We start from the raw sequence: 25,501 nt of genomic DNA on the forward strand, positions 1-25,501 counted from the left end.
CAGGTCTGCTTGTAGCTGTTCCCTGCCCTCCGGCGTGTCCACTTCTCCCCACAGTTTTGTGTCATCCGCAAACTTGGACAGAGTACACTTCACTCCCTTGTCCAAGTCGCTGATGAAGACATTGAAGAGTATCGGTCCAAGGACCGAGCCCTGTGGGACCCCACTGCCCACACCCTTCCAGGTCAAAACCGACCCATCCACTACGACTCTTTGGGTGCGACCCACTAGCCAATTCGCCACCCACCGAACTATGTAGTCATCCAAGTCACAGCCTCTTAACTTGTTCACCAGTATGGGATGGGATACCGTATCGAAGGCCTTCCTGAAGTCTAAGTATACGACATCCACCCCTACTCCTGCGTCCAGGCGTTTTGTAAGCTGGTAGTAGATATGCTGGAGGGTAGGGCTAGGATTCAGAGTGACTAGACAAATTGGAGTATTGGGCCAAAAGGCATCTAATGAGGTTCAACAAGGACAAGTGCAAAGTCCTGCACTTGGGATGGAACAGTCCCATTCACCAGTACAAGCTGGGGGCTGACTCGCTGGGCAGCAGCTCTGCAGAAAAGTCCCTGGAGTTTACAGTGGAGAATAAGTTGTATATAAACCAGCAGTGTTCCACTGTTGCAAAGAAGGCTAATGGCATACTGGGCTGCATTGGGAGGAGTGTTGCAAGCAGGTCAAGGGAAGTGATTATTCCCCTCTATTCAGCACTGGTGAGGCCACATCTGGAGTACTGTGTTCAGTTTTGGGCCCCCCACTACAGTAAGGTTGTGGACAAATTGGAGAGCATCCAGCAGAGAGCAACAAAAATGATGAGGGAGCTGGAGGATTTGACTTGTGAGGAAAGACTGAGGGAATTGGGCTTATTTAGCCTAGAAAAGAGGAGACTAAGAAGGGACTTAATAGCACCCTTCAACTACCTGAAGATGGGTTCGAAAGAGGATGGAGCTAAACTGTTCTCAGTGGTGGCAGATGACAGATCAAGGAGCAATGGTCTCAAGTTGCAGCAAGGGACATTTAGGTTAGATATTAGGAAGAATTTTCTTACTAGGAGGGTAATAAAGCACTGGAACAGGTTACCTGGACAGGTGGCAGAATCTCTATCCTGGGAGGTTTTTAAGACCCAGCTGGACAAAGCTTTGGCTGGGATGATTAAGTTGGGGATGGTCCTGCCTTGAGCAGGAGGTTGGACTAGATGACCTCCGGGGGTCCCTTCCAACCCTAATTTTCTATTATTCTGAGATACTATCTTTTACAATGGAGCAGACCTATCTAATGTGGGGTCAGAGCTTGCCAGTGATATTCAACTGCAAAATAAACTACAAACCCAGTCCCTGTAAATCATCATACTATCATATTTAATATAAGGCAACTCTGAATACAAGACAACCTCTCAATTAGATTCTATATATGGAATATTTATAAACTTGTTATGATTTTCCAGATATAGAATCTAACACTTGGTAGGTTGTCTTAAAGTTGTTCCCCTCCCCACCCAGCTGCTACAGCAGGTAAGGCAGTGGCTGGAGGACTGTCAGATGGCTGGGGGGAGGGCTCGTTCAGCCCCTTGCCTTCTTCCCCTCTCAGCTTCTTCCCCAGGCAGTCTTTTTTCCCCCTCCACTTCCTGCACCTCCTAGCTTCCCACAATCTCTGCCCATTTTCCCCATCTATTCCCCACAACCATTACCCCTTCCTATTCACCACAATCTCTGCACCTTTCCTCCACCCACTCCCTACAATCTATGCACATTTCTCACCCACCCACTTCTCACAACCTCTGCCTCTTCTGTCTGCTCCCCGCAGTCTCTGCCTCTTGCTCCCCAAAGTCTCTGTCTCCCCTGTCTGTCACCCTTACTGTCAGATGCTGCTTGGGGCTCTGTCCTTTCCTAGAGCACAACATGTGGAAGTACAGTCCTTGGCAGGCCACACAGAAGCAGCAGCAGTGCTGCTGACTGGCCAAGCAGGGGATGAAGTTTCCTTGTGGTCGGTGCCAGGAGGTAATCCAGCCTAGGCCAGGGCCAGGCTTCACCTGACAGTAAGGGGTGGGGATTGGGAGTAGAAGCTGCAGAGGGCAAATGGAGTGGGGGCAGGAGTCTGCTGTGAGTCTGACTCATTTGGCTCAGAGCCATGTTGTAACAATCTCCTGCTCATGTCCCTCCTTCCCTGGCTTTGTACGTGATTCTAAGATGAGGGGCTTCTCCCTATGCTGATTGGGGGAAAATTTTTATGTTAGATTTGAGTAAATATGGTATATTTAGAAATTCCACTCCAGTCTCTATAGTGATCCACTACTATGTAACTTCAGGAGAGGATGTCTTTCATCGTTTAGAATTCTTTTCTCTTGGCCACCCGTTTTAAAGTGGGGTTATCCAATCAAATCAGCTGAAATCAAAGGCCTGGCCCAGAGCAACTGTGATGCAAGCAAATTCAGATGCTTAAGATTGTGTAGTATTATATATTAACTTATTACAGTGGCGCCTTGATGCCACAGCTGAATTGTGGACCCCTGTGTTAGGCACAGTACAAGCACATAGTAAGAGACAGGCAACAAAAAATTTGAAATCTAAATGGAAAGGCCAAAAAAAGGAAAGTAGCATAGAAATAGGGTGATGGTCACAATTTGTAAATGTCAGTAACCAGTAATAAGATGCGTCTTAGCAAGTGGGGCTTGTGTGGGTGTTCATATATAGGATTTGGTCTCCATTTTGGTTGCAGTGGTTAGTTGTTGGGGGATTGGTAGGTTGTTTGTTTGTATATTGTTAATGGGGCATGAATAGTACAAGTACAGATGGCTGGGGAAATAAGAACAGGATCATGGGAAAGATGAAAGGAGGAAGGTGGGCATTGTAGGACAAAAATAAAAGTGATGAGCTGAGGAACAGAGCTATTAAGATCAGAAACAAAGGGAAATACACGTAGGTTAGGAAATGATCAAGCCACTCATCAGCAAACAGAATATAAGACCGAATGCTACAAGTTAAATTATACTTAACAACTTGAAGTTGTTTGTTGAAGTTTGTTATATATTCAAGATGCTTCTGCTGGGCAAGCATTTTGATCTTCCAAGATTGGCTCCAACCTGGGGCTGATGATTTCCCATCCACTGAATACAGTTGACCATTAGCCTCTGCATCCCTGTGTGATGAGTTGAATTAAGGATATGAATGGCATTACAAAAGAGCTGCATAGGATGTCTGCCCTCCCATTCATTTTCAGGTTGAGGAAGTGGAGGGAGCTGAAGCAGGGCTCTTCTGTTTCTCCCCAGATGTTTATCCTGCAAATCTAGACTTTCCATCCTACTGCATCTGACCAGTATGAAGAAATAAAAAAAACTGGCACCAACCTGTCAGTTTCCTTTCCTGTCAGTCAGATGCCAAACATGGCATCAAATTATTTAAAATTGCTAGAAAAAAGGGAACAAGTGATGGTGCAGCCTCAATTTCCTGAGCAAGTCATCTACCTAGGAACTTCCTGAGTCTGGCCCAGCTTCAAGTGAACAAAATAGCACTATCATGAGCATGGCCATATCAAAACAGATCCAGTTACCAAAAGAAAATTAAATCTGATTATGTCATGCACTCAGCTAAGAGGATGAAACACAGAAAAGACATCAAATGAATCAAAAGCATCAAGAAGTATTAAGTAGTGAAAGCTGGTGTATGTGAGAGTACACAGGAACAGAAAATCATTTTAAAATAAACCCCAAAATGATTCAAATATCTATGTGCAAATTGACTGTTTAGAATCATTGAGTTTGACATATACAGAAAAGCTATTCAAAGACAAGACAAACACACTGACCATGTCAAACAATGCAAGTAAAAACAGTCATAACAACTTCACGTATATAGTAAGCTGCCATAAAGAAGAGAGAAAACAACTTTTTCTCTTGCTGCAGAGGGCAGGATACAAAGCTATGTCTTAAAATTGCAGCAAAGTAGACCTAGACTAAATCTCAGGAAGAACTGCCTTACTCTGAGAACTGCACTGGGAAAATGTGAAATGTCCTTTTTGGAGACTTTCAAGAAGAATTTGGATAAGCATTGGATAGGGATGGTTTAGGAATAGCATTCCTGTGTTTGTGCAGGGGTTGGACCAAAGGACTCTTGAGGTCCCTTCTAAGCCTATGATTCTATTAACTGAAAAATAAAAGAGGTTAGTCATTTACATTTTTTATGTAATGAGGGGTTATGGCAAAAATAAAACAAACAAGACTGGATGGTTCTAATGACTAGAAATGGGAAATAGGAATTAAAATAAAAACCTTGTGTTTTATTTGTAGGTACAAGTGGTGAGTCCAAGTTTGGTAGTAACCAAAGCTGTTATCTTATGGCTGTTTGCCTTTGTAATGTGAATAGATGGTCTTGTCCCGTTTCTAGTGGACAGATGAAAAAAATGTCTTGATGGAGGTGTTGCCAGATGTTGTCATACTTTTAGATCATTATAAATTCACATTTGTGGGACAGTGTTTGGTGGCTCTGTACATATTCTATTCTGGTTATGAGATTTCTGTCTCCAAGGGTCATGGTTGATTTTTACAAAATCAAGAATAATAATCTCCGTTGAGAGCCTGCTATTCCACAAGGGATGCTCAGGACTTGCCCTTTACTACAACCTTCACATCCCATTCTCTCCTCCCCCCGCCTCATAACACACAGTCAAGGAGTTCCACAAAGAAGAATTTGGTTGGGAGGATAGACCACCTGATTGGGTGTGTTCTTGGGCCTCTCATGCAGAAGGTCCAATGTATTTTCAGGAAGTTTCCTCACATCTTGTGGAGTTGTTTTTGGGTCAGGTTGAAGATCCCAGAGAGTAAATTTTGTAAAAAGGGCTACTTACTGAAGAGGTTGCAAGAGTCATCCAAAGGGGCTCTCATCTCATTGTGAGCAGAAAATAACAAAGCACAAGAGCAAAGGATATGTTGCTTCTGGCAGGAAGGGATCTGCTGATCATCAGAATGTCTGTAACCAACTAGGGAATAGAACTACCTCTAAACAATTAAACGATCAGTATCTCAAGATCCATATGGTATTTTCCTTCACAGAAAGTCATTTTACCAAATAAATAAATAAATAAAAGCCCCCACCCCATACAGTTTAAACAGAACAGAAAATCTGGGTGTGTTTTCATAATTTGGGCTAAGGACATTATCTTTTAATCCAAGGTGTATTTCTGATAGTTGCTTAGATGTCATGATTGAAGGTTAAAACTGAACCAGACAGAAGACTGACCAGTAAATGTATAACTTTTCAGGGGGGTTGGTAAATAAAATTAGATTTGTTTTTTCTCTCTATCAAACAGCCGTAAATAAAAATGAGCTGGTAACTTGTTAAGGCAGAAGTCACACGTACTCACTTTCATACAGTCCAACCTATGTATAAAACAGTAAATTTTGAATAAATCCTAGAAATGAAATGACATTGGAAATATTCACGCTTCAGTTAATCTTTGCTCCCCCTGCCCCTTGCACAACCAACACGCTGAGGTGCTGCTCATTGGCAACCCACAGCCATGAGAGCCAAGTTACAGGCATTATGTTTGTAATAGGAAAACCGCAGCTCTTCCAACAGAAACCATGAGTGTACAGGCATTCACACCATTTCTTCTGGAACAAATGGTAGTTCCGGGAGAAAAATAACCCATCTCTGACCCAACAGAGGTCACTTAGAAGAATGAACACCTGTACACTTCTCCACTGCTTGATCTCTTCCAGGAACCAGGAGGGGTTGATCAGTGAGGAAAGGCTCCTCGGCCTTCCCCAAGCTGGGGTCACTTCAGTCTGGAGAGGGTGTAGGGGACAGCTCCTGTAGACTGGGAGGGGTATGGAGGAACAGCCTCCTGCTGCTCCCTGCCAGCTCCTTACATCAGAGTCTTTGGGGTGAGGAGCGGGCAGGGGCTTTGCCATGTTGCTTAGGCTTAGGCTACTCTTCCAGGCATTGGGAGCTGAGTTGATTGAGCAGCCGCTGCTTGCTCTCCTCTGCTCACATCTTGGTCTCCCAGGAATGGAAGGACTGGAGCAGCTGCTGCTCCACGTGCTTTCCCCAAACTACAGTCACCCCACTCCATGGGAGGTGTGAGGAGCAGAGGAGAGGGGGCAATTGCAGATTGAATGCTTGTACTGCTCACTTTCCTGTAAATGTTTTTAGCAGTGAAATATTTCCACCACTGGAAATTAATGCCTGTTCATGGCCTAAGTTTAAACAAGAGACTTCCACTTGGTTGATCTGGTTCTGAGCTGTACTTTCTCTTGCAGAGTAAGCAGCAGCTTCTCCTTAAAATCTTACTCACTTACCTTTCAGATTTTCCTTCACATCATTTTCCAGTTTTACTGTTTTTCTCTCTGTGCCAACTAGCCCATGACTTTCAAGAACACTCAAGAACCTGCAGTATGTTAGCTATTACACTATAAATTCACGTTACTGAAAAAAAATATGTATGGCTATTATGCTGTTATGCTGAATCTTAAATATTATATGATATGGCACCTAAACCTAAGTGCAATGAGGGTAGTTGAGGTATGGATTTATCAAGCTCATGTAAATGAAGCCCTGTTAAAAGGGAAAAATCTAGTACCTAATATTAAACTATTCAAAATAAACATTAAAAAAGTTGATTGAACCATTTGTATGTGATAATTATCACCATCTCACTTGTGCTGCTGCCAATCTCTTTGACTCATACATCAGTTTCCAAGATGTGACTCCTAGAAAAGGCGAGGAGGGAAGTTGGAGAAAAGGTGACAGCTGAGAAAACAGAACTCTGAAGAAACCATCAAAGCTCTGGTGGAAACATCTTAATGACACACTAACCATTCCACAACTTTTCTTTCATGCAAAAAAAAAAAAGTACCTGTGAGCTTTAAGCTGAGTGTACAGATTGTGTGTATTGTTGTTTGTGTGTATCCTGAAATGTATGCACACAAGCAAAATAAAACTCATCTTCAAAATGGCTTCTTCTAGATAACCGTAATACAACGGAGTGCATTATCCTAAAGTAGATTGTTCTGGATAGCTCATCATATGCAAGGGAATATGTTACCTATAACTTTGAACAATTTTTTATAGATGTTTGGAAACTGGACTTTCGGAACGCTGGTATTTACTGTGCTCGTATTTACAGTTACATTAAAGGTAAGAGAGCCAATATTAATATTTAATTCACTACAACTTTTGAAGCCTCCTAGATTGTGACCATTTCCCCCTATGCTATTTATATTCTGCACAGTATTTTGTCTACAGCCTTTGAGGGTAGTTAGACATTGCTCCCTTTGGAGTTTCAAAGTCTTGTACTTATTGGATAGTAGACATAAATAAAAATGTAAAATATAATAAAATAGCTTAGAAAAAAGAGCATTGCAGTAATTTTTACAAAATGCTACCTAATTCTTTTCATGGTTAAAGTGAGCAGTTTACCTTTACCAGTTTTTAGCCATCTTATGCCAGTGTCCACTGTGACAATTAGGCCACTGACAGACGTTAAAAAGAAGGTGCAATAGGACTTGAGATCTGATCCCAGCAATTGCACTCCTGTGATGCCGGGAGGTGTGATTGTGGAATTGAGCATCAGATTCCCCTCATGCCGTATTGCCAATGTAGGGGGAGCCCAGAATTACACCCAGGCTCCCCCTGCACTGGTTATTTTTCTCCTGTGGCTGGGAGCCCTATCAGCTGTCAGGACTCACAGCCATGGGGGTGCCTGTTGCCCCCCTGTGGCTGTTGGCTCGCATAACTGAAGGGGTTCCCAGCCAGTCAATCATGCGATTAACCAATTAATCATGCCTTAAGTATAATGTGCATCAGGGGCCTTAGAGACTACTTTTAAAGAGAAACAGGAAGGAGGACAATTAATCTTTTAACATGCTGCTAGTAATATTTCAGTGTTGTTATTTCCTAAGTAATATTCAAGCTTTTGGTGTGATGTATATTAGCTATCACTGTGAAATGCAAGGTTTAGTTCTTGGGTAATAGGTATGGGAACTTTCTTAATTGTGATGGAAACTGAAAGGCCTTGTTTCCACTACAGCTTTTCAGTAATGCCTTAGCTTAATTCTTGAAATAATATGCTGGTTTTAACATTACACCATCTCTTCTGAGTATTTTATCACTTCCCAATAATTAAAATAATAACCACATTTTTCTTTTTTCTTTCAGCTTGCGCTAGATACACGCTACTGGACATGGATAAATCACTTTGTGATCTGGGGATCATTGCTGTTCTACATTATCTTTTCCCTACTCTGGGGAGGAATTATCTGGTGAGAACCTAGTATAAATTGTTATTTTGAAGTGTTACTAAATGCAAATATTATTTCAGAAATATAAAATAGGTTATAAACCAAGCTCTTTTCAATTCAGCTTTTGTATTTTGTACAACTCACAACTCAAGTCACCAATTTAAACATATTGGAGGGCTGGAGTGTTGTTGTAACAGCGTTGATCCAGGAAAGCAAGTGTTTTGTTATGATAGCTTTGATTGAACCAATTGTACAATTGAGAGAGACAAGCTTTTGGTACAAAGTGCCCTTCCTTTGGCTTCTTTCTGAAACCCGAGGAAGGGCACATAAGAAATATCTGAAAAATAATACACTGCATTAAAATATTGTCTAAGTCTCTTCCAACCGTGCAATTGGTCCAATAAAAGATACCACTCTCAAAAATCCTTGCCTCACATATTTCATGGACCATCACAGCTACAACATCACTCCAACAGTACTTTGCTTCTTACAGTTTAAACATATCAATCATGGTGATTACTGAAAACTTAACTTTTCTTGAGCTTAATAGATGCTAGAAATAGCCTTAGGGAGGAAAAATTATTGGTCCTTAGATTCTATTACAAAGTGGTTGAGCTTTGTTTGATGTTTTGTTTTAAAAATCTATGGCTTTATTACAAATAGAGCAGGTTAGAAGAATTTTTACATCACCTGCTGCTGATTCCCTTTTTTATATTATTCTTCTTTTGTGACAGATATGTTCTAATAAGTTTTGCTATACATAATTAACAAGATAGAAAAAGAAAACTCACATTACAAAAAATGTCCATATGTTTTAGGACCATCTTTTTCTCAGCTAATATAAATAAATGTATGTAAGAGGAAATGTGTTTTGAGATACTCTTCCAGCTTCATATATCTGTATTGAAAAATATTAGAAAAGAGTATTGGTACTCCTCATTTCTTAGGGAGTAATTGACCTCGAAGTAACATGCTTTACACCAGGATAAAACTGTGTATTGTGTTTCTACTCCATTTTTTATTACTGAGTTAAGAAAGCTTATTCCATAGAATGTGTGTTCACACCTTGAGAGAGTGAGAAGGCTTGCCCTCTACACAGGAAGGGAAGAGGGTAGACAAGCACAAAACGGTAGTTTCCATACTTCAGGGGACATGGACAGATCTTGGATTTTGAAAAGGGACAAGGGTGCAAACAGTGAGGTGCATTGCCACATATAAAACAACATATATTTTTCTCCAGTTAAAAATAAATTAGAAGCTTTATAAATAGGCTTGGGGCCTGAGACTGCATTACTCAGTTGAAGATTGAAGCAAAAACAAATAGTACTTCTTGGAATGGCTTAAAAACAGTTTACAGGGCTGTGAAATAGCTGCTCCTGGTAATGAAACTCCTAACAGGCAGCAGAATTGCAGAACAAAAATGGTACCTTGGTTGTTGGCACATCAAGACCATTAAAAAGGAGAGGGTTGTTAACACCTGTGGAATGAAGAGTTTAGAAGGGGTCAGATAGATTATAAATGAGCCGTGAAGTCAATTGATTCCCTCAGCACTGCCTGACTAGAAATGCAGCTGCCACAACCAGGCATTTGGTTCTAACTTTGGATGGGCCAGGAGTCAATGCAGGAGGGAGTGGGGGTGCGGCAAGTGTACCAGTGCAATCCTCTGATCCACCCCTCCCAGGGGGTAAAAGATGTTAAGTGGAGTTCCCTCTAGCTAGGGAAAGGAAATAACATTTTATGATTGCTTTTAAGACTAAACTTTGACCCTAGGGATTGCACAAGTTTGGGAATGGGTATGTTGCCCCAAATATGAAAAAATATATCAAGATTTTGGTGTTATTTTGGGTTTGTTTGTTTGTTTGTTTTTTAAATGTTTCGGGTTTGGCAATATTAAGAGTGAGTCTGAATGTTTTGAAGGAGGAAGGGAACCAGGTGCCAGGAACCAGGCTTGACTCCTCACCCTCTTATTCTTTTGAGGCCGAATAATTGTAAAAACTACAGTGGTTTTGATACTAAGCCAGGTAAAGTGTCACAGTTAAATGAGTTTTTCCATGTATTTTCTAGTTAATTAGAATGTGAAACATAAGTGAACCTCGGATGAATTCTGACAAACTGAAAAATGAACCTTGGGGAAACTGATCCTACAACTTTTGCAGTACTCTGCTATATATTTTATATTTAACACTGTGACACTTTTCTCTTTCAAGTAGCAGTTCCACTAAAGTGTATCTCCTTCTCATCTCTTCCCTCTAGGCCTTTTCTTAATTATCAAAGGATGTACTATGTGTTCATGCAGATGCTGTCTAGTGGGCCTGCATGGCTGGGTATCATTCTGCTCATAATAATCAGTCTTCTTCCTGATGTACTCAAGAAGATCTTATGCAGACAGTTGTGGCCCACAGCAACAGAAAGAATCCAGGTAAAAATATTTTTCTTAGATTTAGTGACATGTACTATGAATCTTTGAAAATTAGATCTCTCTAGAGTTTTAGAAGTAATAAAAGAAGTATAGGAATCCATGTTTGTACTTAGTGAGAAGTTTGCAGTCATTGTTTCTAGGTTGAAATTTCTATGTACTTTTACTTTAGTTTATGCTTCACATAATATAACAAAGTTACGCAAGTTTGGTAGAGTTGTATAAAATATAGAAGCCAACTAAAAGGTTCTTCCTAAATCAAATGTGAAACCGGTATTCAGAAGCAAAGTTGTGAGATCCAAATCCACTTGAAATTAAGTTTGCAAAAATATCTCCACTACAGCAAGATAGCACTATATGCTTGCTTACTGTTTAATCAGTCTGTAAAGATAAAATAACATGCATATGATTAAGTAGTGTATTGTTGCTAAAATAGAATAATGTTAAATAATCTGGTTATGTAATATCTTTTTCCTAGGAAGCGTGACCATTGCTTAATATATCTACTGTGGCCTTTACAAGAAAGCCATGAATTTAAAATTTAAAAAGCTATCACAAGTAATGTTTAAATGAAAATTAATATCTAAAAACAAAATCTCCAGGTATATATTTGCAATATATTCAGCTATAAGCACACAGATATGTAACCACATCACTGGATGACAAGATTGTTGTTCAGATCTATTATCCCCATTCCTTTTAGTGGCCAACAACAGAAGTTATTTTACAGAAGCAATGCAAAGCCCCCTTCTAAGGAATAAAATTGATTCAAAGCAAATAATTGTGCCTTCCTTCCTAGGAAAATAAAATCTAGGAAGACAGTATATATTTAGGCAAGGGAGAGGAGCGGCATTCTGCTTTCATATCTATTAGACAGTTGTCAGTGCCATTTTCTACATTCCCAGCATGCATAAAGCTATGACAATACCTTATTTCAGGAGGTAAAACCAAATCTGTAGGATTAGCAGAATGCCAAACCAAGATGCCCATGCAGATCAAAGTGTAGAAGCTTTTTGTGTAGATCTTTGAGCGGACTCTGGCTTGTGACTGATATTTACAGGAAAATTGCCCTTATTATCCACACACACACACAATCTAGGCTGTGCATGCTTGTACTTAAGTCTAAAGAGAGAGAATGAGAATGGGTTAATTAAAAAAAAAAATCCACCCACTAGGGTATATAAATATATAACGAGAATGGCCTTTTTTCATTGCCATTGTCTGTTAATGTTGGAAAATGAACCAGTTGTAAAGCAGAGTGTGGGCTTAACTGGCAATGTTCATTTTTTAATATGCAGTAAAAAATCTTTTAGCTTTTAACCAGATTTATCCCTTGTGTCTCTTTCTTCCCTCTCGCTGTTTCCTCCTGTCTTCCAACCTGCTTTGCCTAAATAACCGCTACCTTGCTTTAAACATAAATGATGTGCACGGTTACTTCCTACAATCTTCTGGGGAAATCAGACTAAACATCAGTGCCTTTCTGTTGAGCAGTCCACCATCTTTATGCTTTCTCAGACTTCAAGCAGTCTAAGTTTCTAATGGAACAAAAGGTGACTTTTTCTGCCTTTCTGCATGCTCAACTATTTTCATTCAAAGGATGGTAGAAAGTTTATCACCAAGAGCTGTTTATCTTATTCATTGTCTTCTTTTCTGATTCGCATATAAACTACTATACTTTAAAGAAGAATATTTCTCAATATAAATTTTTCCTCTACTCCAGAATCTGTTGACCATTGGTGATTAGCTGTCACTCACATTATTTAATTTTACATAATTTGTCTGCTTCAATCTAAGATTTGTAAGCATTCATGTTTCTGTAGATGAATGTGTTGCACAATGCAATGAATGCTTGCATTGTAAGTGACAGAAAATAAACTATTCACCACGCACAGACGTAATCAAGCCCTTTACCAATCCAATAGTGGTTTTGCCATTATTTCTGTCTTAATGTAGAAATTATGGTTTTAAGCCATACAGGGCTCTACAACAGTGAGGAAAATACAGCAGTTCTGATGTTTTGTTTTGCAGCAGTTATTTCAGGCAAACATGATTTTTTTTTTTTAAAGAAAAATATTCACTGTATGCTGTGACATGAAGTCTATACATCATCCTGGGGGGAAAAAAACCCCCAGAGATTGCAAATATATGCTGTTCAAAATTTTTAGATTAATACGAAGTAAACATAAACTGCATAGTAAAAGATGTCCTTGTATAAACCATTTAGGGTGAAATAACAGTCCCATTTAAGCTATAAGAAAGATTTGGTTCTTTTGCAGGCTTCATATTCATATTTTCTGATAGATGGCGGTTATAAATATAAATCCTTTCTTCTTAAAAGTGTAAGACCTTTTAAACTGATAACATCTGTATAAATTGCAAGGAAAATATTGGAAATTGATTTCAGTGTTCAAAATTTCAGCTAAAATTGTCTTAGAAATATTTTTAAATTGATTTGTTCTGGCTTCTGGAACAGTGAGTTAAGTTTTTTGCATCCCTTTAAGGACAAAACCTTAAAATATGTTTTTAAAGGCTACTGCAATGGCTGAAAAAAGGAACATAAGACTTTCAGGACGTTCTGAGTAATCAAGTCCAGTCTCCTGCTACAGTAGGAAACCATGTCATGAATCTCTACAAATCAGTTCTGCCCCGAGATACTTATTTTTGTTTCTAACCATTAATGTAATTGACAGGAAGTCCTGTGTGTGGTGAACAGCTATTTACCATTGTTACCATTGAAATTTTTTTAAAAAAACAACAACTTATATAGTCTTCCACATTTTAGATTGACTTTTAGCGTTTTCTTAGTGGTGTATATGCAAATTTCACTTTGTTGGGCTAAAACTTTCAATACTTCTGCAAAAGCTTTGGAGGAATCTGTTGTTTTGAATAATTTTATGCCAAAACCTGCTTGCATCTTTCATACCAGTGGGCCCAACAACTTTGGTGGGACTGCTTGCCAAAATGAGATACGCTGGATTTAGTCTTCTTGGAAGCTATGCATGTATGGTTTGTTCTCTTGATTGTATACAGAAGACCTTTTTATACACAAGCTTCATTCATTTGTTATATTTCCACTCGCATTGTTCTTTCTTCCCTCTTGCTAGCAACAGAGATTTCTACCGCTTGACAACACAAGATTGGAAAATGTAAAAGCACTTAAATTGCCTTCTTTCCACTTTTTATTAGCCTCTAATTGACCATTATTCCAGTAATCCAAAACATTTTTCTAACTCAAATGCCACTCCTAGCATTTTGTGTGCACACAGTGAATAACTTGTTTTTCTCCCTTAAAAATACCCTTTCTCTCCCATTTAGTTTGCTGATTGGTATTTTTGTTCAGTATTTCACTTCCGTCATAACGGCAGGATATCTACCTTGTTATGAAGTCTTTGCTATTCCTGAAGGAGCCGAAAGTAGTACTTTGCTTTAAGAGGGAATTCTGGGGACTCAGCATAGTTCTTACCGTTAATGAGCATAGACCTTCTTGAACTACAGTATTTTTAAAAAGTCAGTGACCAACAAACTACTATCTTTCTCGTATCTCTGCCTCCTACCCTATTAAAACCAAAGGACAGGATTCTGTAGCTGAAGAATATGAATCCTGTAGAACAGGGGTGTCAACCCACTTTGTGCCCTGGGCCAGATATGGATTGTGGGCTCCTCATGGGCTGGATCCAGTCCACGGCACAAGCAAGTAGAGGCAGTGACAGCTGCAGCTGTGGGTCAGAGCACACAGCAGTGGTGGGGGGCAGTGGCTCCAGCTCTGACCCAAACCTCATGGAGATGTCTCCAGGTCCACCACAGGCCACGTGGCAGGGGCCGGCAGCTGGGAGGTAAGGCAACAGGAGTGCAACAGGTATTCACTAGAGCAGTTGAAACATGGCTGCAACTGTATCAACCCTTACTCTCCCTCCTGCTGCCAATTGCTATTTCCACCAAGACACAGGGGTCTTGGATTGTGCATCAGTCCACATCCCCCTACTTATAGTGGCCTGTGGATAGTCTGGAGGCTGGATAGAGAGGCTCTGCAGGCCAGATCCAGCCCATGGGCCGTGTGTTTGACACCCCTGCTGTAGACGTTGTCATCTTCCCACAGAAGAGAACCCATAGGTGGTCATTCTAACCTTTTCCCATGTTCTAACTGGTGTACTTAAAAATGCCTTACCTGTACCATCAGCCCACATTACCTTTCAGATGCACTGTTACCTTCCTTTCAGTGCAGTAGTTGTTCTGCACAGTTGTATACGAGACCATTCTCTCCTTTAAATTGCGTGGCTCAGCATGTTGGGAGCAGCCCACACACAAAAAACATTTGTCTAACACAGTCACTAAACCTATTCATTGGCAGTTTTGACACTATGGAAGAGCTCAGAGTCTATAAGATCTTGATCACCTCTTCAGGAAGTCTCCAGTTTAGTACAAGGCTTTTTCCTACTGCAAGTAGCCAAAAATATGAGGCGGGGGGGGGATATAGAGTCAGTTTAGTAGTTACTCATGATACAATTTAAATATCTTTGATAGAATAATCAGCATTTTTGTATTCGAGTTCAGAATATGATTAAAGTCAGACCAGTTGGGCAACAGGGCTCAGATTAATCCCAGGATAGAGGAATATGAGCATTGCTATAACTGTTATTTTTTTTAAAATATGTATATATATAGATATATAGAAAATATCACATTGTATGACATTGGTACGATAGTTAGAGATCTGTTCTTTACTTCTTGAGAGATTCATTCAGATTTCCCTCATGTATTCAGCAAATGTCTTAGTATTTTTCCTCATCCTTACAGAAGAGTATGAAACATAAAACACCTCTAAATGCACTGGCGAACAGCGATGGGCCACTTCTTGAAGGAAATCTTTCAGCTTCCGAGGCATAATTAGATCAATGCTAGGTAACAGTATTGTACATGTTGCCAGTTTGGACTCACTTCTATGGGTGTGCTGTGCTGTTTAAAATTAAAACTATTTCCTCCAGAGTTTTTGCTGTGCTTTACCTATTTTGACATAAAATCATTACAGTTTTCTTGGAGATTCTAGTTTTTTGCAAGAGGTTTCATATCACAGGTAAGATCCTTATTTCTCTGACACTTAATAATGTAAGGCAAGGCAATCTGTCACGAAGACCAATGAGCCCACATAGACTTTATATAGTTTGGGTTTGAGAAAATTTTATATGACAGTCACATCTGTGTTCATGAACCATCTTTATTGATGTTTGTACTATCTGTGCAGAATACATAGGACAGAGACAGATAAGTAAGTTTGCCCATTAGTATTATTCATTATAGCTCAGGTTCTGAGACACAAATATAGACCAAATATAGCCAATGAAACAAGACAACAGGTATACAAATAACCTTAGCAGTTAAGGATAAAAAAATCACCATTTAAGCTACCTGCATTGTGTATCTTGTTGTAGTATATACTTGTACCCACTGAGATGGAATTCAGATAGCATGAATTTAAGAAAGTTGTACTTGTCCCCAAGACAAGCAGCCATTGCATAGGCAGAACATTTGCACTTCAAGATTTAACACTGAAGAAATCCAAACCTGTTCAGGGTACAGAAATACATAAAGCACAACCTTTATTCTATTGTGTAGTGACATCATGCTATAACCAGATATTTAATTATGGTTAACACTTTGTTTTAGTGGGTGCATTGTTCCAGATTAAACGGGTGTTAGTTTAATTAGGTTTTAGGATAGTCTTCTCATGATGTCACTACAGCTAAGGAGGTTGGAAGGGAAGGGTTCAGGATGAGTGAGTGGAAATATAGAGGGGTGCAAGGGATATCTGGTGGCCACATTAAGGGTAGTTAGTGAGGGAGGCCAAGAAGTTGGAAGAAGTAGGGAGAAAATTTTGTGCTGGGGACCCAGCAGAGGCTTAGAACTTAATTCAGTTTCTGTGTGCCACTGCGTTGGTGAATTCCTCATGGCATTGCTGCCTCGCTTCCACTGCATGCCAGAACAGAATTGTCAGGCACGGTGAGGTGGCAGGGGGTGGAGAGCACAGGGACATCTGGATTCAGGTTCTGAGTTCCCTGTCTCAGCTCCTGTCCCTTCACATCTCTCTAGTCTTACAAATACAAGCCTTTTCATGCAAGTACGCTCCACTTGGGCTAATGCACATATCTGCATTCTCCTTTACTTTTTTCTACAGTCCCCATACCCTCTGCTGATTTAGAAAATATCTTGTAGGAAACTAAAGGGAGAGGGAAAGTGGCAGAGTGTATAGCGAGAGAGTCAGATAGCCACTGACACATCCCCAGAATACAGGACAGCCCTTCGGTGAGGGAGAGCCCAGGAGTGAGGGGTGGAACTGTCACCTTGGCCAATCAGCAGCAAGGGGAGGGGGAGCACCAGCCCCCTTGGCCAATCAGCAGCAAGGGGTGGGACCACCACCTCCCTTCCTGCCTCCTTCACTCTGTGACTGGCTCAGAAGCCCTCTCCTAGCTGTGCACCGCCCTACCTCTAGGCACAGCCAATAAAATTGCAAGGATATTAATATGTATTTCTGTCAGTGAACTGAAAAGCAGGAATTTCTGCTGTCCATTCCTCATTCATAAATGGACAGAGGACAAAGGTCTGGTATAGAACAGGACCAATGGCCAAACTAAGAGTGAGTGGAAATGTGAAGCAGTTATAGGGGGACAGAGCAGGCATGTGGAGGAAGGGCACCTCCGTTCTTTTAGTGACTCTGTAGAGCTAGGAACAGGAGCTTGATAAGATCGGTAAGTAGGGGATGCACAGCTTCCCAGCATATTGCTAGCACTGGAAGCTGCCAGGATAGCAGACTGAATCCCAATATTTTGAGGTCTGATCTTATTTAATATATTAGGCATCTGGGTGGCACTTGGGTATCTAAATGTGATCCTCTTCTACCCTGCTCAGTCCCTAAAAATCCTTAATGCATCCACCTGGGTAGCACAACTTATCTTAGCCTTAGGACTAAGGCACAAAAAGTGATTAGATCCACTCACCCTTTGCATTAACTGTTTTCCAGAGACTTGACCATTGTGGAATATAATTGTATTTAAACTTGTAGGACCAAATGCTGTTTCACCCCTGAAATGCCTAAGGGCACTCTTTATCACTTTTTGTGACTTAGCCTTAAGGATAAGGTGACGGTGCAGTGCCAAAAAAGGTGCATCCGTATTTTTTCAGGGACTCTAGTAGGATGGAAGGAGATTGCTCTCTAGGTGTTTTGGGCTAGTCTGCGTTCCAATGGAAGCTGTCCTGATGAGGGTGCAGCCACCAACATGCTGCTCTCTTGTGTTCACTGGTGCACTTCAATGCTGTAATTTTACCAGAGGCTGCTTGGCTCATTCCCAGCACCTGCTTTCATTTATGGTGAAGACTGAGTGCATGAGAGTGGATGCAGACAGACAAGCCTGGCATATCCTCACTGACAAGCTTCTGGGTTTGCTGTATACCTATATATGCAAGTAAATGCAATATGGGTGAGGTATACTCTGCCCACTTTTTGCTGACACCTCCTGTCATGCCAGTGTAAACAAGCCATTAGGATGCCTGACCACCATTTAGACCCTGGTAGGAGAATAAGCTCTAACCGTTTACATCAAAATGTACTTTTTGCCATTTTTAGAGAGATTTATGGTAACTAAGGCACTTAGTTTTACAGATGGAGGAATAAAAAGTAGTTCTAGATCCATTTTTTAAAATCCCTTTAAAACCATTATATAATAATTCCTGATAACATGATATCTATGAGACTTATGTGGGGGAAGGGTTCTTTTTTAATGTCTACCTCTGGTCTTTATAAGTCCCTGAAATACATCTAGGCTTCATGTCTCCCTTTAAAGAGTGCTTATATTGTGGAGTTAAAAAGAAAACCGTTTGTGCATTCTTGGGTTCAAAAAATAGTACAAAAGAGTATTTTTAGGGTGTTACTGGTATTAAAGATAATGTTAACTAGTGGACAAATTTTCAAAACAAAAAGTGGGTAGAATGATTGAAATTTAGTTTGATTTTAACCTCTTTTTACCCTTTTTTATTTTGAATAAAGGAATGCTAGTTAATTCAGTATTTACTGAGAGAATAACTGATAGTTTTGGTTTGAATAATTCTTAAGGGATGCATCTCCACAAGACATTTACTACAGAGTAGACTAATTAACCCCACTTGTACTACCCTGTTGCAGAGGTTTTTTTAATTCACAGCACTACGTGTGTAGACACTGACATGGCTGACTGGGGCACAAAGGTGCTTCAGTACGGGGCTGCCTGCTGGCTCGCCCTGCACTGGAGCACCCTCATGCCCCAACCAGCCCCTCCGCAGTACATTGAGTCAAGTCAGAGCAGCCCCAGCTGGCAGGGGGCTTGCGGGGTCAGCCTGCCAGCTGGAGCTGTTCCTATGTGGCTCAACATGCTGTGGTCCCAGGCGCATGTTCCTGGGGAGCAATAAACTCTGGTTCAATACATGTCGGAGTTTACTGCTGCATGCTAATAACATGGTAGACACACCCAGGGTGTACTGTTTTCTTAAATGCAGCCACATAACCTCCATAACTTATAACTGTTAGTTATGTGTGTATTTGGTAAGGAAAATAGATACCCTTATTTGGGAAATCACTTTACTTATTTTGTCTTAATCCATGCACCTACACTTAAGACTTGTCATCCAACTCCGCTGTTATTTTTAGCCTGAGTATTTCCTGAGTAGAGATTGCCAAGTGTGTGAAATTGGTGCCTTTCTTTTTTTGATGGTACAGAATAATATTAGTGAATCATTAGGCTCTGATAGTATTTCATGTGTAATAGTATTAGATTGCAAATAGATGTCATATGTAACCTAAGCAAGCTGTAACATCTAATCTTGCTTAGATGTAAAAGCCTAGTGCACTTAAACCACAATGCATTCTCATCTGCTAACATAAATTAGTTGAGGAGAATTCTCTCTTTGGAAATATTGAACAAAATGGCTAAAATTATTCTGTCCCCTTAATGTTCCTTGTAGACTGATAAATGGGTATAGCCAAGATGTGTAAAGCATCAGTGCAACATATGTTAGTCCTATTAAATAAAAAAATCTCAAATTGCAAATGATCCTTGTATTCTCTCATCAGTTCTCTGAGTCCACTGTCAGCTTCAGCAGTTATAGATAAAGAATTCAGGGTTTCTCAGTCTCATCTGAAATTAATTGTGTAAATATTAGTCACTTGCTTAACAGGAGGGAGGATGGGTACACCTTTGCTTGGAGCAAGCAAGCCAGATAGTGGTGGCTTACTGAGAATTATGAGGATTCCATGGGCATAACACTACTAAGAAATTAACGTAGCAGGCTTTTCACTATTTATATAGCCCATTTACTGTGTGTTTCTTTTTATTGTTGTTGTTTGTTTGACAGAATACATCAAGGCAGCATCAGGACCACATTTCAGAATTCACACCTCTTGCCTCTATGAAAAGCCCAAGATACAGGAGCAATGACTGCAGCAGTTCCCCACCAAGAAGGTCTAATTCTCATTCTAAAAAAATGATGTTTACGCACTGGAAAGGCATTGATTATTCAATACTTCCATCTGTCTTTGGCTATTCAAATAAGCTTTGCAATTCCAGTGCAAGCTACTGCTACAGTGGGTCAGGTTTGGAAACATCTGTATGACAGATCACCAATTCAAGCCTTTAAGAACTGTATTTTTTTGTTTATTTTTTTGCAAATACAGAAAACAAACATGTCACAGACCCATATTCAAATATACTTGGCTTTGGCCATCTGAAGTAAAGTTCAGACTAACAGGATCAAGAGCTAGAAGTATGAATCCTTCCAGGCCTGTTTGCCTATTTTTGTCTTGAATTGCTGAAGCAATGAACAACCTGCACAGTCTGGCACTGTAAGACTGAAAGCACTAGAAATGATCTTCATTTTGTGTCAAGACTTTTGTGCATTTATTGCTTCTGTCGTCTTTAGTTGTTCCCTTTATTACTTGAAGTGTATAGTTCCAGTCAGTGACCTACATTTTGAGATCAACAGTTTTAATTTTCAGCCAGAAGCAATGTGACCTCAGATCTCTTTGGTGAAAGTCACTTAGAGCATATTTAACAAGTGCTGTTTCTTATTTTCTCTGTCCTTTTTTCTTTCTTTGCTCTTTCTGTAGAACAAACTGGTGTTTCCTCTGTGCAAACCTGCTTTCAAGAAACTCCCTCTAATATTCACTTCCTTGTAAGTGGCCAAATCAGGGCTATGTATGGTTTTGAGTTCGTTTTTTTCCTTGTAGAAAGATAGACAGAATCATTTTGCTTAGAATAGGTTCACACTTTCTGGAGTCAAGCTGGCTGTCAAATAAGTCAGACCACCAATATTCACACTTTCTTAAACAAATACGGAATGGAATAATTAAACTTAAAATGTTTTGGGAAATTTCTAAAAAATAAATAAATAAGTTGAACCAGCATTCCCACCACTTTAGCTACCCTTATGGAAAGGAAGCATCTGCATGTAAATCTTAAGTATATGTATTAAGAAGTACTGGTTTTACTTTTTTTCTATTTCCTGCCCGTGCTATGAAAAAAATCTTATTTTCAGTCATTTACAGTATCCAAATAAGATGCTTTTAATATCTGGATTTTTGTTCTTTGATTTTTGTTTTAGCTTTTTTCCCATTTTACTGTGAGGTAAACTGCTAGCTAATGGATCCAGTAGAAGTACGTTCTCATAAAGCAGTTTGTATACACTTGTTAATCTTTTTGAGAGACAACCACTAGATGGTGTACATCTGTTGTCAATTCAACCACATTTCTGATACAATGATTACCAGTCATCTGTATGCATTATTTACTAGGCATTCCAGCCAGCTTGTACATCCACTTTCTCTGCAGTCTGCAGAGTTTATTTTAGCTTGTACTAATTTTACTACTAGATGTCTACTTCTCCAGATTTTTTTTAGTCCAGTGTTTTATTTGGGGTGTAAAAACATCTGAAGGACGAATCTAATACTTATTAGTTTTATTGTACCCCATGTTTATAACAGGTGAACAAGTGTATCTTTTAAAATGTTTCTGGCAGACAGTTAAATTTTTTTTCTCTATAGGAAACAAAATATTTGGGATCAAATTTGCTGCCTTTATTAGAGAACTTGACCAAGGCATTGTTTATACCCTTTTTAATGCTATTGGCATAGTGAAGGAAGTTTCTTTTTGCTTGTATGTATGAAAAAACTTCAAACTTCACTAGAGTTTTTAAATGAAAGTAAATTAAATCCACTAGGAAACACTTACCACAATGTTTTCAATTAATCCCTGTGAAAATTGTTAAGTTGTGAAAACTTCAGTATACCAAAGATGAAAGAAGAAAAAATATGGCAATGCTTACCACACATTCACCCACTACCCTGTATAAAGATACTAAGTCACTTTTGCCATTTACCATGTAGCACTTTTTAGTTTCAAACAATGCCATTATATTGGTCACATACTGTAATATATAATTATATATATACATATATATATATATATATATTATATTTATATATATTTGCCACTACATACTTGAATGCTGGTCAGTTAGAACTGTCCCCTACATAAAACACTGGTGTATATATTTTAAATTCCTAATATATGTTTTATACCAGTAGTGGTGACAAATTTCCTGTGTGTAGTTAACAAATTATTTGTAACATATTTTTTAGAAATCTTAAAATTGCCTTTGCACTGAAATATTTTTCATACTGTAGCTATTTATATATCTGTTTTATGCGTACTTTTGTTAACACACCATTTCAATTTTTTTAAGTATATGTTTTAAAGGCTTTTTTATACCTATGAGTTTTGGCCACTTAAATTTAGCTTACAGTGGAATTGTGGCTGAATGTTAAAATTCTGATGAATGTTAAAATTAGAAACAGAAGTCTACTGCTGTATCAACTACTGATGGTTTGATGCTGTTAGTGCTAGTAGTGATTAGGGTTTTACTCTTTCTTATGCTATACTTTTATGCTGATTTTTTTTTCTGTAAAACCTCCTGCTGTTTTACTTTTTTTTCTCATTTCCATCTTTTAGCCTTAAATGAGAAGACTCTTGCTTGATGTTTTTGAAAATGCTGCATTGCTGCTCTGTCTACTAACAAAAATTTACTACAAACTTCTTACAGCCCAACTCTTTCTTAGAAATTAATAATAGAGATGGTATACAGGATGAAACACTTAGAAAAGTGTTTGAAGGACAAATAATTCTGTTTAAACTTGTCATCTTAGAAAGGAGGAAGATTGTTTGCATTTTAACAAGTATTTCTGCTTTGACTTAGCAATACTTTTAGTTAAATAGTTGGTACTATTTATCCATCTGTTAAAACATACCATCTAAATGAAAAAAGCATAAACTTCAAAAAACAATTTTCCTGGGTAATCTTTGCTTCAGTCCCTTGTTACTGTTATCATGCAAACGTAGTCCACTGCAGCAGATATTAACGGAAGTCAGAGTTTCATTGTAAATGGATGGAAAAATACTAAGGTGTAAATGCAAGAGCCACGTCTAAAGAATACACAAAGATTGTATTATCACTGAGACATGGAAAGCTGACAGGCTGTTGAATGATGAAAGAACTGTAAGGATAGGAAAAACCATAATGATAAACTATATAACTTCTTAACTTGCCTTGTTTAAACTGTTGCAGCTTTAACAACAAAATGTCTCCATAACTGCTTTTATAAATGTCTTGAAATTGGTAGGCACTAACTAAATGTTTGTGAAGTCTTAGAAAGTATTTCAAGCTTTGTAGCCACTCAAGTGTGTGTATTCCTGAAGTGGCTTGTAGCAAAATACTGGAATCATTTTCATTTTATGGTGTACAGTAATTAATATTGTTTGTTCAACTGCTCAGTGTGAAAGCTTACAGTTTTTCTTGGTTGCATTAGCCTGTTTGTCTTGATCCCACTGGCTTGAAATGAGAAGGAAAAAAAATAACTGAATTGCACCGACACTATTTTTGAAAGCCAGCGAGATCACTGTGATCATGCTACTGTCTGTTAACAAAGCTGTAATGGAAATTTGTCCAAGTATTATGAAAGTGAAAAAGTACATGATTCTACTTTGCAGAATAATCTACAAATCAGTTTATATAGCTTTAATTTTTTTACCTTATGAAAATATATTGAGTTTTAATATGTTATTTCTGACTTAAAATATATTGTATATACACACTTCTTTTAAAATGTCCTTTCATTATATAATGTAAAGTAGAATCTGCAAAAGTGCTGTTGGGAGCAACAGGAGTAGTTATCAGTGCATTAAACATCAAAGATGTCTGTAGTCATCAGCACCAAATGCTGACATTATTTTCAATGATGCAATGATAGGTGCATTTATTTGAAAATAAATCAGCCTTCAAACCTAATGCTTAGATTATCCTATTACACTTCATTTACCTGATCTAAACTGTTGAAGTGTGAATAAATAATCATCCATTACTGTAAAATTTATTTTCAGTGCTATATTTTTAACTTTCATTTCTGTAGATACTTAAATATAACTTGTCTTTATTCATTTATATTTTGGACCTTTCTGTAGATTATATAAGCAGAAGAAATGTATCTGCTTGCAATAAATTTAAAAATTAAAGACTAGTTTTAAGTTTGTTCATAAGCAATTTAAAATCATTTTAGTTTAAATATAAAATAATTTCTTATTAACCTGTAATAAACTGTGAGTAGATAACGGAGAATTAAATAAGTGTTTTGAATATGTTACTGGGTGTGGTTGCATTCACATTTATTTTCAGTAGGCTGCTGTAGCTAGGTGGGGGGCTTAATTAATAAAAGAGGGGAGTTCAGAAAAGTCTTGTGTAATAAAAAGACTCCCCCTCATCTTGGTTTTACTGGTGAGTTTCAACTTAATACAAACTGATGCCAGTCTGGCAAAGCTGCATTCCTTCTATACAGTTTCACAAGCTGTGAACATAAAAAATTAAAACAAACACTCTAAACCACAGAGGATGAACCCCTAGAATTGCTGGCCTTGGGAAATCCCGTCTTTTTCTCACATTCAAATTAAAACCTTTCTTTCAGATTAAATAGGATTGGACACGTGTAATTAGTACCTACCTGAGGTTCTTCTAACATATAGCTGTGAATTAACCACTAAACTCCTGGCCACTGGCTGGATTGGCAGCAGTTCCTATCAGAGCTGCCAAAGGAGCAAATAGCAGCAGGGATCGGGGAACATCACCAGGATGTACCATCCTTATGTACTATCACAATGTTAATCTTAAAATAAGTTTAACTACTAGCATTAAAAGTGGCAGGTTGAAGAGACATCTATACAGTGCCCTCAAAATAACTCATTAAGAGCGCTGGAGGGGGGAACAGTGCTTATGCAGAAGAGGAAGTGCATTAGTTTGACCTGGCTCCGCAGCTTCTGTACAGATTGGGTGCTTCAGCGGAGTTTTTTAGCAGTTTTATCTAAATCTGATTTAGTCAGCTATTAGATAACACCAAAAAGCCCTGCTGAAGCACCCAATCTATACAGACTTTGGGCAAGCTGGGTCGAAGTAACGCAACACATGTTCTGGGTATACATTGCGTTTGGTGCAAGGGCGTGCCAAGCTGTGAAAGTAAAGCACTGTTTTGGGTTTTTTTCCACATCTCTAAGCAGCCTGTGAATCTGAAAGACTTTAGGTCTGGAGCCAAATTTATCTCATAGGCACCTCCATTTTTAGATTTCAGCATACCTAAAAATAGGTGCCTTGCCCAAGAGGGTAGTCCAGATAGAAGGATTTAGGAACCTAGGACCCCTGTACATTTGGTCAGGAGAGTTTACAAGCTTCTAACGAGCAATTTGGAGTGCTTAAGCACTGAAAAGGGCACTGCAGACAGCTAGCCAATGAGAAAC

The 25,501-nt window shown here is 38.9% G+C and overlaps 1 protein-coding gene across 9 annotated transcripts in view; it reads left to right on the forward strand.

The window, feature by feature from the left end:
- The window catches only part of ATP11A (ATPase phospholipid transporting 11A), a 267,750-nt gene that overhangs the window by 211,134 nt on the left and 31,115 nt on the right, over positions 1-25,501 (forward strand). For 5 of the 9 annotated variants that reach the window (XM_025196104.1, XM_025196097.1, XM_025196098.1 and 2 more), the window contains 4 exons: positions 7,065-7,130; positions 8,151-8,254; positions 10,487-10,652; positions 20,025-22,104. In XM_025196104.1, coding sequence (XP_025051889.1) covers positions 7,065-7,130; positions 8,151-8,254; positions 10,487-10,652; positions 20,025-20,282 — 594 coding nt within the window. In that variant the 3' untranslated portion in view covers positions 20,283-22,104. Of the gene's footprint in view, positions 1-7,064; positions 7,131-8,150; positions 8,255-10,486; positions 10,653-12,110; positions 12,200-15,443; positions 15,549-20,024; positions 22,105-25,501 lie in introns of those variants that run through there. The other 4 variants (XM_025196102.1, XM_025196103.1, XM_025196101.1 and 1 more) reach the window with 3 other exon arrangements.

The sequence above is a fragment of the Alligator sinensis genome, unplaced genomic scaffold (genome assembly GCF_000455745.1).
Source record: "Alligator sinensis unplaced genomic scaffold, ASM45574v1 scaffold288_1, whole genome shotgun sequence".
Classification (NCBI taxonomy): domain Eukaryota; kingdom Metazoa; phylum Chordata; order Crocodylia; family Alligatoridae; genus Alligator; species Alligator sinensis.